At 37.5% G+C, this 16,306-nt stretch overlaps 1 protein-coding gene across 2 annotated transcripts; it reads left to right on the top strand.

Annotated features, from left to right (window-relative positions):
- The first annotated feature begins 914 nt into the window (after positions 1-914).
- On the top strand, positions 915-15,199 carry LOC117385790 (protein Niban 1-like). Of its 2 annotated transcripts, none has more exons than XM_033983117.2 (14): positions 915-1,012; positions 3,185-3,315; positions 4,873-5,010; positions 5,074-5,191; positions 6,253-6,414; positions 8,346-8,461; positions 8,548-8,652; positions 10,340-10,502; positions 11,133-11,314; positions 12,010-12,153; positions 12,238-12,348; positions 12,937-13,044; positions 13,182-13,299; positions 13,650-15,199. In XM_033983117.2, the coding sequence occupies exons 1-14, from the start codon at positions 958-960 to the stop codon at positions 14,612-14,614; spliced, it is 2,616 nt and encodes an 871-aa protein (XP_033839008.1). In that variant the 5' UTR covers positions 915-957; the 3' UTR covers positions 14,615-15,199. The 2 variants fall into 2 exon arrangements, with proteins under 2 accessions (XP_033839008.1, XP_033839009.1); XM_033983118.2 differs by having other exon boundaries at positions 949-1,012; positions 13,188-13,299; positions 13,650-15,120.
- The last annotated feature ends 1,107 nt before the right edge of the window (positions 15,200-16,306 follow it).

Below are 16,306 nucleotides of genomic sequence, written 5' to 3'. Positions count from 1 at the left end.
CTTGTGACTTTTTTCTATTGTAATCCTTTTAAGCACATCCTGGGAAATTTAGTCTCATTTCTGGTGGGCTGGTTTATGAGTTAGAGTTACATAAGGAGACAATTAACTTAAAAAGTCCTTATTTTACTTCATTTACTTTCATTAATCTGTTTTACAGACAGCATGCTTGGCCCAGGAACACGTGGGATCCTCCAGCCCTGCATAGTGGAGGAAGTGTCTGGGATGAGGGAAGGCTGACTAGCTCTACTTGGACTTCAGCTTCAGAAAGTGTCACAGAATAAACACTAGATGGATCAGTACGCCAACTACTGTAAGATATTAGTTTTTATGCTTAGTCCTGCATTTGAAAGTTGTCTCATCCTACATACGCATAAGCACATAGTTCAAAGTTAGCCTACACATCACCAGACTAGTTCTAATGGGTGAGATGCTCGCTATTGTTTTTAGCATTAGGCTATTTTACATTGCCCCACTGAATTACAATTGCCTTTTCCTTGAATGAACTAGTACTGCTCTACAAATATATTCTGACGGCCCAATCAAAGCACAGTATGGTATCTTTAATAAAACTCTCAACAATCAGCCACTTATGTAGGCACTATTATCCAGTAGTGCTGTCACGATACTAAAATTTCAAACTCAATTTCAGTACTAAGGAATAGACTCGATACTTAATACTGATACCACGATCATAATAAAAACACTTGTAATAAAGTTTGCTTCATATGTTTGTATAATACCAAGGTCTACCAGCAGAGGGCTCTCTTTCTGCCCTTTGACACTATTGACATTAGTAAGACGTTTACTTTGAGGTAAAAAAAAAAAAAGTCTCCTCACCACATGAATTTTGAGAAGCCACAGGAAATGGGTTAAGCACACATGTATTTAGCTGTCATGTTTCACTCAGTGCTTCCTGTGTGCAGTCACCTCAGCTACAGTTAACTCAGACAGATCAACATGGGAGCGTCTTCATCTGGACTCCTGGACGAAGCTAAAGCCAGCCATATCAAAGGTAGAAACACACCTGATATTTGAATATAGAATATAATGCATACATCCTGGCTGGCAAAGGTGACATTTAAGTTATTATCTAGTGCATTGATTTTAGATTTTATTTTATTAATATTTTTTTAAAAGTTATTTAATTTAAGAATGGGCAGTTTTGGAGTGTTTTGAACAAATGTCTGAACCAAAAAAGATAAAAATGTTGCTCAAATTGGTGTCATTTGATCATGTTTTTAAAAAGTGTGCATATTATTATCATCATTGAGTTTTAGAGTGATTCAGATTACGTTTGTTTATTGTGTAATTTAGGAATAAATATTTAAACATACAGTATAGTGTCCTGGCTGGCAAAGGTGACATTTGTGGCCCAAGTAATATGTGGTAATGGTGTGAAATCAGTTAGGTTTTTGGGCAATCGGAGGTACTCTTTTTTTTTTGTGTGTGTTTTGCTTGTCTGTTTTTGTTTATTTTTCCTTGTCTCTTGTATCATGTGTTGATTGATATTGATTGTGGCTGCCTAGACAATGCAAAGAGAAAAGATTGCCCAAGACAAATAATAAAAAAAAAAAAAAAAAAAACTAGGAGTATGTAAGTATGCTGCTAGAAAAGCACTATTTGTTACTCAAGTAAATGTAACTGCCCACCACTGACTACAACTACCGGTACTCCCAAATGGGAATCTTGGAGGGATTGAATACATCTTTGCCGTTTTCTATAATTCATATTTTATTTGTGATATTGCTTTTGTATGTGACTTTGAGCATTCCTATACATGTTATCAGCTAGTGCACTTCCTGTCTATAATCTGTAGGAATGTAATTACTGCTATTTCCAACCATTAAGCTGCACCATCAGATCAGCTTTGGGAATGGAGCCGCCGTGGTATGAGATTTAAAGGATAGCTGTAAACAACTCCAATGGCATGTGCCCAGCCTGTCCACTGATTCATTCATTTCACATGCCCTTATAATTTTAGACTACTGTTGGATAGTTTTGGTGTTTTATGTTGTATATTAATAAACATGTGAATTTAACTGTGGCCTTATGTTTAGAGATAGACCAATATTTGCACTTTTTTAAAACATATTTTACTTTTTACCAGATAGGCCCACTTAAATCTCCAGCATAGATTTGTATTTAGTCCGGACTGGTGTTATCACGATAACAAACTAGATTTTGATATTAAAGAATAGACTCAATACTCAATAGTGATTCCGATACCACGATGACAATAGAGTGTGATTTTCACCATTAAATGGTAGTAGGTTTCTTTTATATTCCCATGTGGCCTTATATCTGTGTAATCCCTCAGTCGTCCAGGTAAATTCCATAGTGGTTCATGGGCATATAGAAGTCTAGGTGTCTTATACTTGTTCTGATACAGCTCAAGATCATTCTAAAGCTATTCAGGAAAGGTTAATTTCTGTCCTGTGAATGTGACATTTTTAGTATCGATACCTGCTCAAATGAGTATCTGCTATCTTGTTTTGATACTAGTTTTAGTATCTGTTTTTCAGTACTTTTGACAACACTAGTTTAGTCCAAGTTAGGGTTAAAGAAATGACATAAAGCTTTACTTAAACTCTTTGTACACTGTTGTGTAATCCAATTGCCCTCTTTGCACATATTGATATAATATATATTGATATATACATGTTATACTTTTATTATGCAGAGTGGTGCTCTTATAGACAGTAATTGAGTTTAGTCATTTAAAATTATAACTATTGGGGAAAATTATCAAAATTGTTCTTATATATTTGCCTAGAAATATCTGGCCAGCTTTTTGTCCATGTTAAAAATCTGCACCAGCATTGAACATGGAAAAAAACATATTTGCCAGTCTCTATTTAGCGATCCAATTTACATAAAAAACAAAACATAATAGCTGTTAATATAAGGGTTGGTTGGCTGAGGAGTGAAGGAAATTCAGTAATGAAATTAACATATTTATTCTAGTGAAAATGAACTTTAAAATGCGAGAGAGTGTCTTGAGAGGGGGACTAAATATAATAAGGAAACAATATTATAACTATAAGTCAGTTCTTGACTGTTACTTTACACAGTACAGTTTCACACAATGACAATTTAAGATTTGAGTTGTTGCTTAAATGAGTAAGTCTATCTTTAAATATACATATTAATATAAATATAAAAATGTTTTCTGTTTTGTTTGCAGGACTGGTCGACAGCTCCTTCCAGAATTTCAGTGTGTTTTATCGTCAGCAGTATCCAGCCGCTTATTTCGGACACTTACAACAGGAGGTGGAGCCTAAGAAACAGGAAAGAGGACTGTTACTGACTCAGAGGGTGAGATAAAGACATGCCAATCACACCAATGGACACTGTCAACTCTTTGTGTTGTGGACTAGAAAGGGCATATATACAATGGGATGAGCTAATCTGATTTATTAAAGCTTTATAAACAAAGACACACATTATATAGATAGTATGTCATTAAAAAAGTTGCCCCTGAATTTCAATTTCAGTGAAGTCTTTTCAAGCCGCTTCTTCAATTCTGGTCAGATTACTGGTGGACACTGCCTTATACCTGTCTGAAAGGAGGAGCTTAATACACTGAAACTAACACGCCTGTTGTTTACAATTTCTGTTTGTTAGCTAGGTCTATTGAACTACACTAAGTGTGAACTGTGTCTGAGTCATATTTTGCATAAATCGTTCAGGTTTAAGGCCCCTTAGACATCATTTATCTCCTACTTATAACTCCATCCTCAAACCTAAATCAAAACAAGGAAAACAATAGGGCTAGCCAGTATGCTAATAGGAGTGAGAGCACTTGTTAGAGGCCTGAGCCATTATGGAAAATATGACCCAGGCACATTTCACACTTGTAGTTGTGTGTAGTTCATTAGACCTGGCCAATAAACAGAAACTGTTTACAAATAGGTGTGATAGTTTCAGTGTAGTTAGCTCCTCCCTTCAGACACATATAAAGCAGTGTCCACCAGTATTTTGACAAGAACTGAAGAAGCGGCTTGGATGAGCAGCAAAATGTCTTCACTAAATAACTTTTTTCCCGTTGACAGAATTGAATTTTTCTTTTCTATGTCATTAATGATTTCACCAATTTTAGATATAAACATATTCAAAGCTGGAGTATCTGCTTTTCAAACTGAGAAAGGAGGAGTAGGAAGTTGTCTAATTCCTAGATTTACAAATCTACACACACATAATCAGAATTGACACATAATCAGAATTCACATGGGGAAATGAATAGGGGATGACCACTGCCGACAACCAATCAGCTCACACCCCTAAGTGTTATATAACGAGCCACATGGCTCTTTATTACAACTTTACAATCAATTTGACAATTAGTTTCTGCAGAATCAATGAGCTCTAAAAGCTCTAAACTCTGTTAATCTAAGGTCAGACAAATTTTATTTCAAAATCATAGGTGACCAATGAGCTCCTTTGTTTCACATGTGTCACTGAAATATAATCAAATTTGATTGGACAATCAAGTTTGGTTCTGACTCGAGACACAAAGGACGGAGTGGGGACAAGATTGATATCCCTTTGTATAAATAATACAGAGAGGTATCAGTCTGGATTTGCCAAAGGTAATTCAGTTTTAATCAGTCAAAGTTTATAATGTTCACTCCTTTTTATACAGTAGAGTCTTATTTTAATAAACAGCATTGTTTTATTTGTAAATAATGAATATTGTTATGAAATCTTTGCAGTGGCTAGAGCACATCTTAAGTTCTTTTTTGTTGTGTCATTTTGATATTTCCAGACAGTTTACCTGCAACATATTTCTTTGCAGTGATGCTTATTGGTGGTGAAGATCTTACAACACAATTAAGTATAAAGACATTTTAAGAATTGCTTTGTTCTTTCCAGCCTCGGCCAGACCCTGGAGACGTGCTGTTTGAGGGCAGAGCCAGGTTCTCCACTTGGGACGACCAGAGCCGCAAAGGAAAAGAGAAATACGTGGTGCTCAAGAAAAACTACTGTCTGGAGATACACGAGAGCCAAGAGGTGACCAAACCAAAAGGCAATTTACAATATCTCAGCAAATGCCTTACATTGTCTTGTATGTAGAGCTTTCTTCGAGGCACTGCTGCCAAACTGGTCCTTCAGCCAATAGGGGGCACTGCACTGACCTCTGAGGATGAAGCCCAAACTCTACTGGACCAAACTTGTTCTGAAGTTCTCAATGGTGCGTATATAAAGTTGGGATGCACCGATCCACCTTTTTCACTTGATACTGATATCGATACTTTGACTTTAATTCTTTGCTGATAACCGATATTAACCAATTCAAGTATAGGGGCTGGAAATGGTATTTATTTGCTTAAAACACCGTTAACTTAGAGCAGGGGTGTCAAACACATTTTCACCGAGGGCCACATCAGCAAAATGGCTGCTCTCAAGGGCCCAGATGTAAAATAAATCTAACTCATTTTTCAACTTGTTAATTAACTGTTTCTGTATTTATGACTGATTCAAGTTGCAGATATTGCATATGCATTTGCATAGATGTAAATATATGTCTGTGTAACTGCGTATCTCCTGATAAATTGAGATTTTAAGACCATCATACGTTTTAATTTACCCTGTCGAGGGCCACATTTGGCCCGCGGGACTTGACTTTGACACATGTGACTTAGAGAGATCCACTTGTGTTATGTAACTGTTATTTATCATTCAAACGTCTACTTAACCACTCCATATGAATAAAAGCTTAAACATTATGAGACATTCTAGGACTAACTCAGCCTGTAAATAGTCTCATTATATTCATTTAAAGGTCCAGTCACAATATCAGCTTTACCGATATCATGGAAACTATATCTAATTCAGTATCTGCACTGATATTTGATACCGGTATCGTATCGGTGCAGCGCTAATTTAAAGTACAGCTAAAGTGCATGCAACTTGTTCACAAAGACTGAGGTGATGGTATTTATATTTATTTATTTGTACAATATTCATTAAAAGATACATTTACATAACGTTTTGATAAAAAAGAAGTACTGTTAAGATTCATTTTCACAGTACTTTATAATAGATATAAATATAATTTAATGAATGATTTAATGAAAACACAAGTACTACATTTTTTTTATCACATGCATATGCAAAAAAACTATAATAATGTAATGTTTAATACTTGCATGTTTGGGCTAAAATTCCCTTATTTAGTTAGGGGTTAGCGCACAGTTTTCAGTAGCTTACTTATTACCGATTACTAACTTACTGTTGTTTTATTGTTGTCAGGACTGAAGGAGGACTCCCCTTCAGCCGGGTCGACTCCTGAGGGGTTTGCTGTGCACCTACACCTGCCTCACATTGCCCTCTACCGCTTCCTGTTTCAAAATGAGAGCGAGCAACATCACTTCCTGTCTTCCCTCCAGTCCTGCATTCGACACCATGACTTGGGTAACCACAAGCGTGCATTCACGACCTGTGACGCCAGTGCAGTAATGTGTTCGTCTTTGTTTATAGCAGTTGTCATAGAGATAAAAATATTAACTTCCTGTGATCAGAAATTAATTCAACACACTTAGTTGAAGTTGCCTGATTCAATTGCTCTTCTCAGTAACAGTAAACGTAACAACATCTTATACAGAAGATATAGAATACTAAGGATGGCCCAAATATTGATTTATTGAGCCAATACTGATATCCAATATATGTCTTGCTGTAGTGGCTGATATTTAGCTTTTATTAAACTTTTAAAATCTATATTGAAGACCAAATTTATTTGAAGTTATACTGAAGTTTACAAATTAAGTTATTGCTTTTGTAAAAAATAATAATAAAACATATTTATCTGGGATATAACTTCATATTTTCACTCCTTCATTCAACTCTGATGCTCTGAGGACAAACTGCCAATGACACAGAGGCACACACACTATTTGGGGAAATCCTTCATTATAACTGATACCATCCCTATAGAATATGGTTCAAAAAACAGAAAAGAAATCTACGCTCAAAATGAAAAACTTTTAGACATTTTTTTCTGTAAGGTACAGTTTTATTATGATTAAAATGTTTTATATTTTTACAAAAAAAAAGTGTAATGTGTGATGTGTATATATATATATATATATATATATAGTATACAAGTGGTTCTTAACCTTGTTGGAGATACTGAACCCCACCTATTTCATAAGCACATTCACTGAACCCTTCTTTATTGAAAAATAAAATATTATTTTTTTCCATTTCAAGACACATGTGTGTTTTACTGGTGCACAAAATGAATCGTGCATTAACATCACTGTGTTCAAAGAATAAAACCAATACAATGCATGAACTCACAACAAATTACATACATACCTTTTCACAAAGACATGACCTTTTTAATACTACCACACTGAAATCATTTTAATTTTTAACTTTATATATTCCAATAATGAACTTATTGTATTTATGCTATTTATTATTTTTAACACACACACACACCCCACCCCACCCCCACACATGTATATATATATATATATATATATATATATATATATATATATATATATATATATATATATATATATATATATCCATCCAAACATCATTATTATATGATTTAGAATAGAATTAAAATTTAAGAAGACAGATTTAATCACTATTTGAGATTTTGAGAACAAAGATGTTCTTGGTTTTAAATATACTGATGTGGTCATCCTGTTACTTTCTGTTCCCCAATAGTTATGAAATTATTCAAAAGAGAACATTACATTTTTCAAAAGACTTAGCTGCTGGCTTATTTCTGATCATGTGCAATGTTTTTAAAGAGTGGTATTTTTACTTCTTTGGGGTATTAACTGCTAACATGTAACATATTCACCACGTTACCTTTTATTGTTTTGAAAATGCTACATTCGCCGTATTAACATAATGTTTAATAAGTTTCATTCCCCCCTCCTCTTGCTTTCCGTGCTCACTTCCTCTTCAAATCGCTATCACGGCACAATCAGTGTGCAACCCACTAATAAAACTACTGCACTTGACATCAAGTTTGTCAAGTTGCTATGTACAGTTTTGTATTATGTTTTTGTATATTTATGGAGAATTGTCAGGTGGGAGCATGGATGATGTAGGATTGTGGGCGGAGCATTGGACAGAATTGTACTGCTAACCATAAGGACGGTTTGAATGCGGTCCAGGAGAGATCGCTAAATTTCTGAAACATGCACGGACGACATCTAAGACCCCTTCAAGCGTGATTTTGATGACGGAACAATGTTATAGCATGGTAGAAAGCAAAAAAATAGATATATTTTGCATAATACTCCCTCTTAGTAATCCTGTGAGGCCCTTTACTATGTGTAATCAAACCTTATATATATAGTATATTCTTTCCATAGATCCATGGTCTGATGCCTCCTATGAGAGCCAAGCTTTTATCCACGCTCTGCGGCTTTACCGACAAGACAAGGGCTGCTATGAATGCTGGGAAATACTGCTGGGCCCTGAAGAACAAGTCAGTTCAGACCATATCATAACTCATAAGTCCTGTTCGTTTTGGTCGCCAGTCGGTTGACCTCTGGTGTGTTTTTACAATAACAGGTGCTGGCTGCCCAATTTATGGAGGAAGTGTTGCCGTGGTTACACAGTCAGCTACAAAACAAAGTGAAAGGCAAGAAAACAGAGAGGATTCGTCTGTGGTTAGCAGTAAGTGGCATGGTCCATGAATACATACTGTACACTGTTAATGTTTAGTTACACAAGGCAAACATCTCCAGTCAATATTGAAATATATCTTTAATTATTCACACAGTTAGTTAAAATATGGACTGTAGGTCAATGGAGAATTTAAAACTCTAAATACTAGTCTTAGTGTTCATTCACATGTTTTCTGACACTATAGAGTGATAGCTGTATTTACCAGCAGTAACACAGCAGTTTATCGAGTTATTCATTTATTGAAAGGTGCTCTGGCTCTATAGTGTTTTAAATGTATTATAATGGGCTGATATTTCGTGTATAGTTCAGAGTTGACACCTTTTGTTGTTCTTGTAACTTTTCATGTGTTGTTCTTACTGTGACTGTTTTTGTATGTGACACTTGCTCTACTGACAAGTCGATGTGAAGGTTATATTCTTCAGTCACTGGTCTGTTTTTGGAGGCTGGCTCTTGTGAGTTGAGACTTTTGGTTTTGGTCTTGTTTTGGTACGGGTACGGCCTACAGTAGCACTTGTGTTTTATAACTGTTATGTTTATTGTCTATCGTTTTACACTACTGTCAGAAACAAGGCTATGGTCTATGTTTTAGCTGTTGTTTTTTGATGTCCCAAAACTTCTATTGTGAGATTTTAGCAACTAACATGATTTTTAGCATGCTTACACTGATACAGATAGATACAGGTATTGGACTGAGAATCAGTTCCATGAAATGAGTTTAGAGTTTACCCGATCAATAAATGTAATGTGAGATTATTTACTGACTTTACTGTTGTTCCAAAATGTGCTGTAAACAATGCTGATGAACTAACAATGACATAAAGTCAGTAAAAGCTGCATTGGTGCATCTGTAATGTTTAGGATGAGCTGTGGGAGGATTTATCGATAGTGTAGGGTTTCAGCCCACGTGTCTTTGAATAGTTGTATGACTAAAGTTGGTTTATTATGTGTCAGCAGATGCAATTGGTAGCATTTCCTGTGGTGCAGCTGCAGGTGGTTTGTGCCATCAACAGCTTGACCACAGCTTTGAGGTAACTGCCACATTTAGGTTAATCTTTGAGCTGCCTTTTATTCACCTCAAGCAGACTTTTGAGATATCAAGCTCTTAAAAGGGAGGGTATGTTGTATTTTAAATCTCATAAAGGTGGCCTATATGTGTCACAAGAGGCAGGGTAAACATGCTCAAATGAAATATAGTTCTTACTTTTAACAGTTGTTGACGTTATATCATTTGGTGTTGTGGTTCATAAAGCAATTATCCAATCAGAACGCCGAATGAGCCTCACATGACACGAGTCTTTCATTTAGATTCCCAGTTTCAGTGCTGAAATTCAGTTGTTTTAAACTTAAAATGCCTATCTCTGATCTGACTGGTCATTACCTAAACTCCAGCACCTGCAGTCAATCATTAATCAATGCTAGTGCAGCCTCTGTCAGTGAGTTCTGGGGATTCTAAGCTTTCACATGAGCCATGTACTAAGAAGGTCCTCTATCTGCAGGTCAAGGCACAGGCAACACATGTTCAGTCATAGTACACTTGATCTATTTACATTACATTTTCTCATGCAGGTATGAGTAACTCTCCCATCAACCCCTTCTTCAGAAGTGCATGAATAGTTAAATAAACCCCTATGATGAGCAGTGTCCCTGTATTCCCCTGTGCCCTGTGTGTTCTCAGACAGTGCATGCGGCCTACAGAGTGGTGTTGGAGCAGCTGAAGCCTGCTCTGGAGGCTCTGAGGGCGGAGTCTGGAGAGTCTGCCTCAGCCAATCAGGGCCTGGTCAGAGCAAACCTGGACCAGATCAGTGCATCACAGAGCTTTCTTCTTGACAAGATCCAAGGTACCAGACAATCAGCATTACTGCTCAACTGTACGTTATGCTGAATGGATTGATCTTTTCAGCATACTATAGCATGAAGTTAGTGGTATTATTATTATTATTCCTGCTGAGGACTGAGAAAGGTGTTTGTGTTGGAGTTTTATGAGTTACTGTTCCTTCACTCAGCAGTATGCCAGTCTTGCGCCCCTCTGCTGGTATTTTGTATTTAGAAACAAGGGAGGTGATTAGACCTGTTTATGTTTGTTTATATATCAACACAGTAACAGTACAGTGGCTGAGTGGCTAGTATTCATACGTTACAGCAAGAAGGATTCAGGTTCAATTCCCGAGGTGCTCAGCCCTTCTGTGCAGTTTGTATGATTCTCCCTGTGTCTGGGTGGGTTTCCTCTGGATGCTCAAGTTTCCCTCATCAACCCAAAACATGCATAATAGGTACAATCCTGCAGCTAAGGTAGTCCTGAACAAGGCAAGCAACAAGATCATGAAGAGGGTCCTGAGGAGATGCCCTAGCTGCATTGAAGGATGGGTCAAATGCAGAGGACAAATTTCTCTACAGGAACAGTAAAGTGTACCTTAACCTTAAGTTAGCATTATTTCTGGTTTTCTGAGCTATACATATTGTGTTTTCAGGTTGTGTGAAAGAGGAGGCAGAGTGCGTGTGTAGTGAGTTCATATCTCCGTACATGCCCTCAGTCCTGGAGGCTCTGACTGAAAACATCGGCTCAGCCCTCAAAGAGATGAGACAGACTCTACAGGCTCAGATAGACTCCGCTCTAGCTGAAGGAGGGGAAGGTAGCCAAGTCACTAAGAAGGTACAGATCCACGTATAACCAAAAATGGTGAGGACATCTAGTGGTGATAGAATAAACTGCAGGCACAATGACCTGCTACTATTTGAAAGCAAACTTAATGGAAAATAACAATATTCAGCTATTTTTTTCATAATTCATGTTTTAAACTTGATTTAAATTACAAAAATGCGCTTTGTGTGCCTTGATGTTAGAGAAGCACAATATAAAACTGACCATTCATTAGTTAACAAAAGAAACAACAATGGCTTTGGTTCACAATGCTTCTTTACAGTGAATATAACTCAGGGCTCAGACTTAAAAGGACATAAGTGACAATCTATTAACTTTTCATAAGGGGTAAAAAACTTACATTACATACATAACATACATATTCTCTTACATTTGTTGTAAATGCAATTTTTAAAAAGCTTTTAAAATGAACTACTTCCCTTTGGCTCCAAGTTTTCAAACTAGCATCCTTTTGACACTGTAAAATGTTGTCGTAATAGAACAGATTTCAAAAATATAAATAACTATTCTGTAAACCTAACGACAGTCAATATTTTTGTAATAATGTGGCTGTGGAGTTCATAATACGCTTTAAATGTATATTAATAACTCCTGAATATTTGCTATTGAGCCACTGATTATGAATATTGTTAAATATCATTATTATAAATAAATGTAAGTGTTTTCATCAGCTCTATCTTCTGCAGGTTTCCTTGCTGACCACCTCAGGCCTGGAGAAGTGTTACCAACAGGTGGAAAGGCTGAAGCAGGACTTGTCCGGCCTGAGAGAGAGATTTGAGATGAACAGTACTGAGCGCCTGGTTCTCTGTGCACATCTGGACATGGAGAAGGTACAGTGTACAGTGTACTGCTGACAGCTTTAAGAACCCCCCCCACTCTTATCAGACATGTGCTAAAGTAATCGTGTGCTCTAGCTGCTGAAGAGTGCCATCTACACGTTCGAGCTGTTCCTAAGGACCTCATCCAGGCTGCAGCCAAACCAGTACAGTCAGAAGACAAACCGCGCCAAAGAGAGAGTGCTTAAGGTAAATGCCAAACCAAATGCTATTCAACTATTCATAATTTACTCAATGTTTTTTCAAGGTTTATGCAACATTTCAATTAGATTATTCATGTTAATTTCCTTTGTAAGAGTAAAACTACTACTACTACTACTTTATTATAATGTGACAGATTCCAGTAAATTTTAATGAAATGTAGGGCTGAGTGACACATTATTTGTGTATTTGTACTATAAGTACAGCAATTTGATATGCATAGCTCTCTTTCATCTGGCATATCTCTCAATGAAAAGGGTCAGGAAAAGTCAGAAGGTTACAACTAATATTTTAATCTGATTGGTCGAAGCGTCACAACAAATACTCAAATGCAAATGTGCATCGTTTCACACACTTTCGCTAAAATAGATTAAGTACGTAAGTCTGTGTCATCATGTTTTCTGTTGGTTCGTCCGGGCACTTTGCCTTTGGCTTACACCCAAACTACATTACTGCTTTGTGATTGGTCATTGGTCATCTTGCTCGCTAGGTTAATATAAAAAGTGTAATAAAAAAAAATATTTACCTTAATAAAGTATAGATTTTGTGCATCCCACCACGTTGTGTGTTGAGCAGCAGTTGGACTATGACAGCAGACTGGTGCAGAAGAGACTGTACGAGGAGGCTTTGCTGCAGATCACCCTCCCCAACCTGACCCGCAGACTGGACAGCTCCTGGAGAAATGTGAGTGCACAACTAACCACTAAACCAACTATAACCAACCACTAAACCAACCACCAAACCAACTATAACCACCAAACCAACTGTATGGAGCTTAGAAGTTAAACCTGATGCAGTGTTTGACTCTCTGTGTTCTGTAGTGCCAGGAGCTGCAGCAGTTTGAACAGTACATCTTCTCAGACTTTAGCAACTTCATCCTTGTTCAGAACCTGTACCAAGATGTGCTAAGGAATATCCTCACCCAAGAGATCCAAAAAGGTAAAATATGACTATATTATGTAAGTTGTTTTATCAAAACAAAAATAAAAAACAGGTCTATAATATCAGCCTGTGTGGCAGTCAAACTTTGTTTAACTCTGTTTAACTCTGGATAAGGTACAGAGATGAAAAATTACTTATTTTATTGGGTTTATTTTGGTCAGTATTCTCTTTGAATCAGTCCAAAGCCAAGAGGGTTGTGCCAGAAATGGAGAGCATCTGGTGCAAAACATATCAATTGGCTCACATTTAACAAAACTAGCCAAGTTATTACATTTTTGATTCACTTTTTTGTGTTGTGTCTGACATGTTTGTTCCATCTGGTAACTTGCATCCAAATTGTTTTGCAGTTCTCCAGGAAGCCATGTCCAAAACCAGCAGCAACCTGTTACTGGACACATCCGATCTGGCCATTAGTCAGTACAGCCTTTTGGGACAGACCGTTATCCCACCCACACACAACAGTCCGGCACTCCAAGCCTGCGAAATCCCTGCAACCATCCCGAAATTGGCTCCAACTTTAGACAACAATCCAACTGTAGAACTAGGGAAAGAGATTGTTCCACCTGTTATTGTGGTAACCCCAGAAATCAATGAAATTCCATCCGATCCTGTCATGGACTTGCTGAGATATGAATCTTCAGACTCAGAATCAGTCAAAATTTGGGAGGAAAACTCTGATTCCGATCCACTGGAAGTCCTTGAATCCTTAACAAGTTTGGACGATCAAGATGAAGTTCTGAAAAATAATTTGCCAGAAATAAAAACAAATTCTGAGTTGGAAGATTTAGAAAAGTTACCAGACGATTCCGATGGTAGCCCATCCTTACGGACCATGGAATCACCAAATTCTCAAGAAGAACTTCCCATGAAAATGAGTCTTGAGACATTGAGTGAAGCTATAGTTTGCGATGCTACAGAAAAATTACAACAACAATCTACTGATAAAGCCGTGTACATAAAAGGGTCTCTCATGGAAAACTGGAAAAGTGAGAAAGAAGAAAAAATAAACAACGACCATTCACCACCTGTTGATAGCGCTATGGAGTCAAAAACAGAGCAAGAAGTTAATGAAGGAGTTGATGCACCAGATATGGACAAAAATTATGAAAATTTAGACAAGGAAGAAATGCCAGAAGATGTAAATAATAATACAAATACTGAGGAGGGACTTGTCAGCTCTCAGCCAATAGAAATGCAAGAAGAGAATTGTGCTGCACAGCCAGTGGACAGTGTGGCTGCCATACGAGACCTGGTCATCGAGGTAACAGAGGTAGAGATGATGTTAAGTCCATGTCCAGACAACACTGAATAAAACAATAATGTATATAAATGATTCAAATGATGTGAATACTACGGCTGTAGTAAAATAGTCTTGTTTGACTAAAGACATGTCCTGATGATCGATTAGTCAACTAAAATGGGGGCTTGGCAAAATCTCTCTAAACTATTGCGTATCTCTATTTATCTGACCTAAACTGCACTCACAAGACTACATCTGCACGGAAGTTCATACAAAAACTATTTATGCAGAAAAAGTCCTCGAAAAAAATATGTGAAAAGGTTGATTAAACTCAGGATTCACTTCCAAATCTTCAGCCAACTCACTCACGTCTCCTCTCTGCTGTTGTCCCATATAAATCCTTATAAAAAAAAATAAAATGATCAGGCGACTAATAAAGGTTTTGGTGGACTAAAACTCCATGGACCGATTAATCGACTAAATGTCAGAAGGACTACAGCTCTGGTGAATATGTATTTCAGTCAATGGTAAGAACCATTTTGCTTGGAAAACCTTATACTGTTTTTAAATTGTTTGTCCGTCTTGGAATGTTTTTATTGTTTATTTTTTTCTTGATTAATTGCAAAGAAAATTAAGTACAATAAAATAAAAGTTGTTAAAAAAAACAAGATTCAGATTGCCTTTGATGCTTGAATGAGCTGTGTAAATCTGCAATTGAACTTTGCAGGTTGTGATTATAATTTAAAACATTAACTTTTTTCTTTTTCACCTTTGTTAATTTTAAATTGACATTGACAATTTTTGCATTAGACAGGCTTAAAAATGTAAAATTCATCACATTTCACAATAACAACTCATATTTGGAGTCTTTATTGATTATAAAAGGGTTGTGAATACAGTCGTAAATGGTAAATGGTCACATGTATATATCAAGTGAATATAGACACCGGGGGCAAGGGTTAAGTGTCATGCCCAAGAACACAATAACAACATTCATCTGTGAGCGCTGGAATCTCACCACCAACCTGTGGGTTGCCAAAAATGACCTGGAACAGAAGATAATGCTGTTAAAACACCATATAGACAGTTAAGCAGCAGATAATAAATGGATGTAGTGTTAAATTCCACCTTAACTACGTTTCTACCCTCACCTATGGTCATGAGCTCTGGGTAATGACTGAAAGGACAAGATCGCGGATACAAGCGGCCGAAATGGGTTTCCTCCGAAGAGTGGCTGGGCGCACCCTTAGGGATAGGGTGAGGAGCTCGGTCACACTGGAGGAGCTCGGAGTAGAGCCGCTGCTCCTACACGTTGAGAGGAGCCAGGCTCGGCTCGGGCATCTGCTCAGGATGCCTCCTGGACGCCTCCCTAGGGAGGTGTTCTGGGCATGTCCCACCGGGAGGAGGCCCCAGGGAAGACCCAGGACACGCTGGAGGGACTATGTCTCTCGGCTGGCCTGGGAACGCCTTGGGGTCCCATCGGAGGAGCTGGCGGACGTGTCTGGGGTGAGGGAAGTTTGGGAGTCCCTGCTTAGACTGCTGCCCCCGCCACCCGGCCCCGGATAAGCAGAAGAAAATGGATGGATGGATGGTTTTTCCTGTAAAAGGTCGTCTGGTGAAAAAACATTCTGAAGCCTAAACAACAGCTGTAGCATCTTCGAAAAGTGTGTTTGACAAAAATTTCAATTTCTATCCCACACACCTGGTCATGCAAGCTGTTATCCAAAGTTCAAAATGGCACCTTCAAGGTGGATCCCTTCTACT

The sequence above is a fragment of the Periophthalmus magnuspinnatus genome, chromosome 17 (genome assembly GCF_009829125.3).
Source record: "Periophthalmus magnuspinnatus isolate fPerMag1 chromosome 17, fPerMag1.2.pri, whole genome shotgun sequence".
NCBI classification, from domain to species: Eukaryota; Metazoa; Chordata; class Actinopteri; order Gobiiformes; family Gobiidae; genus Periophthalmus; species Periophthalmus magnuspinnatus.
Note: the sequence above shows the minus strand (reverse complement) of the source record. Positions and strands in the feature narration are given on the sequence as shown.

Coding starts and splice junctions, on each gene's coding strand:
- LOC117385790 (XM_033983117.2), top strand. CDS start 958: ATGGGAGCGTCTTCATCTGGACTCCTGGACGAAGCTAAAGCCAGCCAT. Junction 5,011..5,073: donor AGATACACGAGAGCCAAGAG/GTGACCAAACCA, acceptor TCTTGTATGTAG/AGCTTTCTTCGAGGCACTGC. Junction 12,349..12,936: donor CCAAAGAGAGAGTGCTTAAG/GTAAATGCCAAA, acceptor TGTGTTGAGCAG/CAGTTGGACTATGACAGCAG.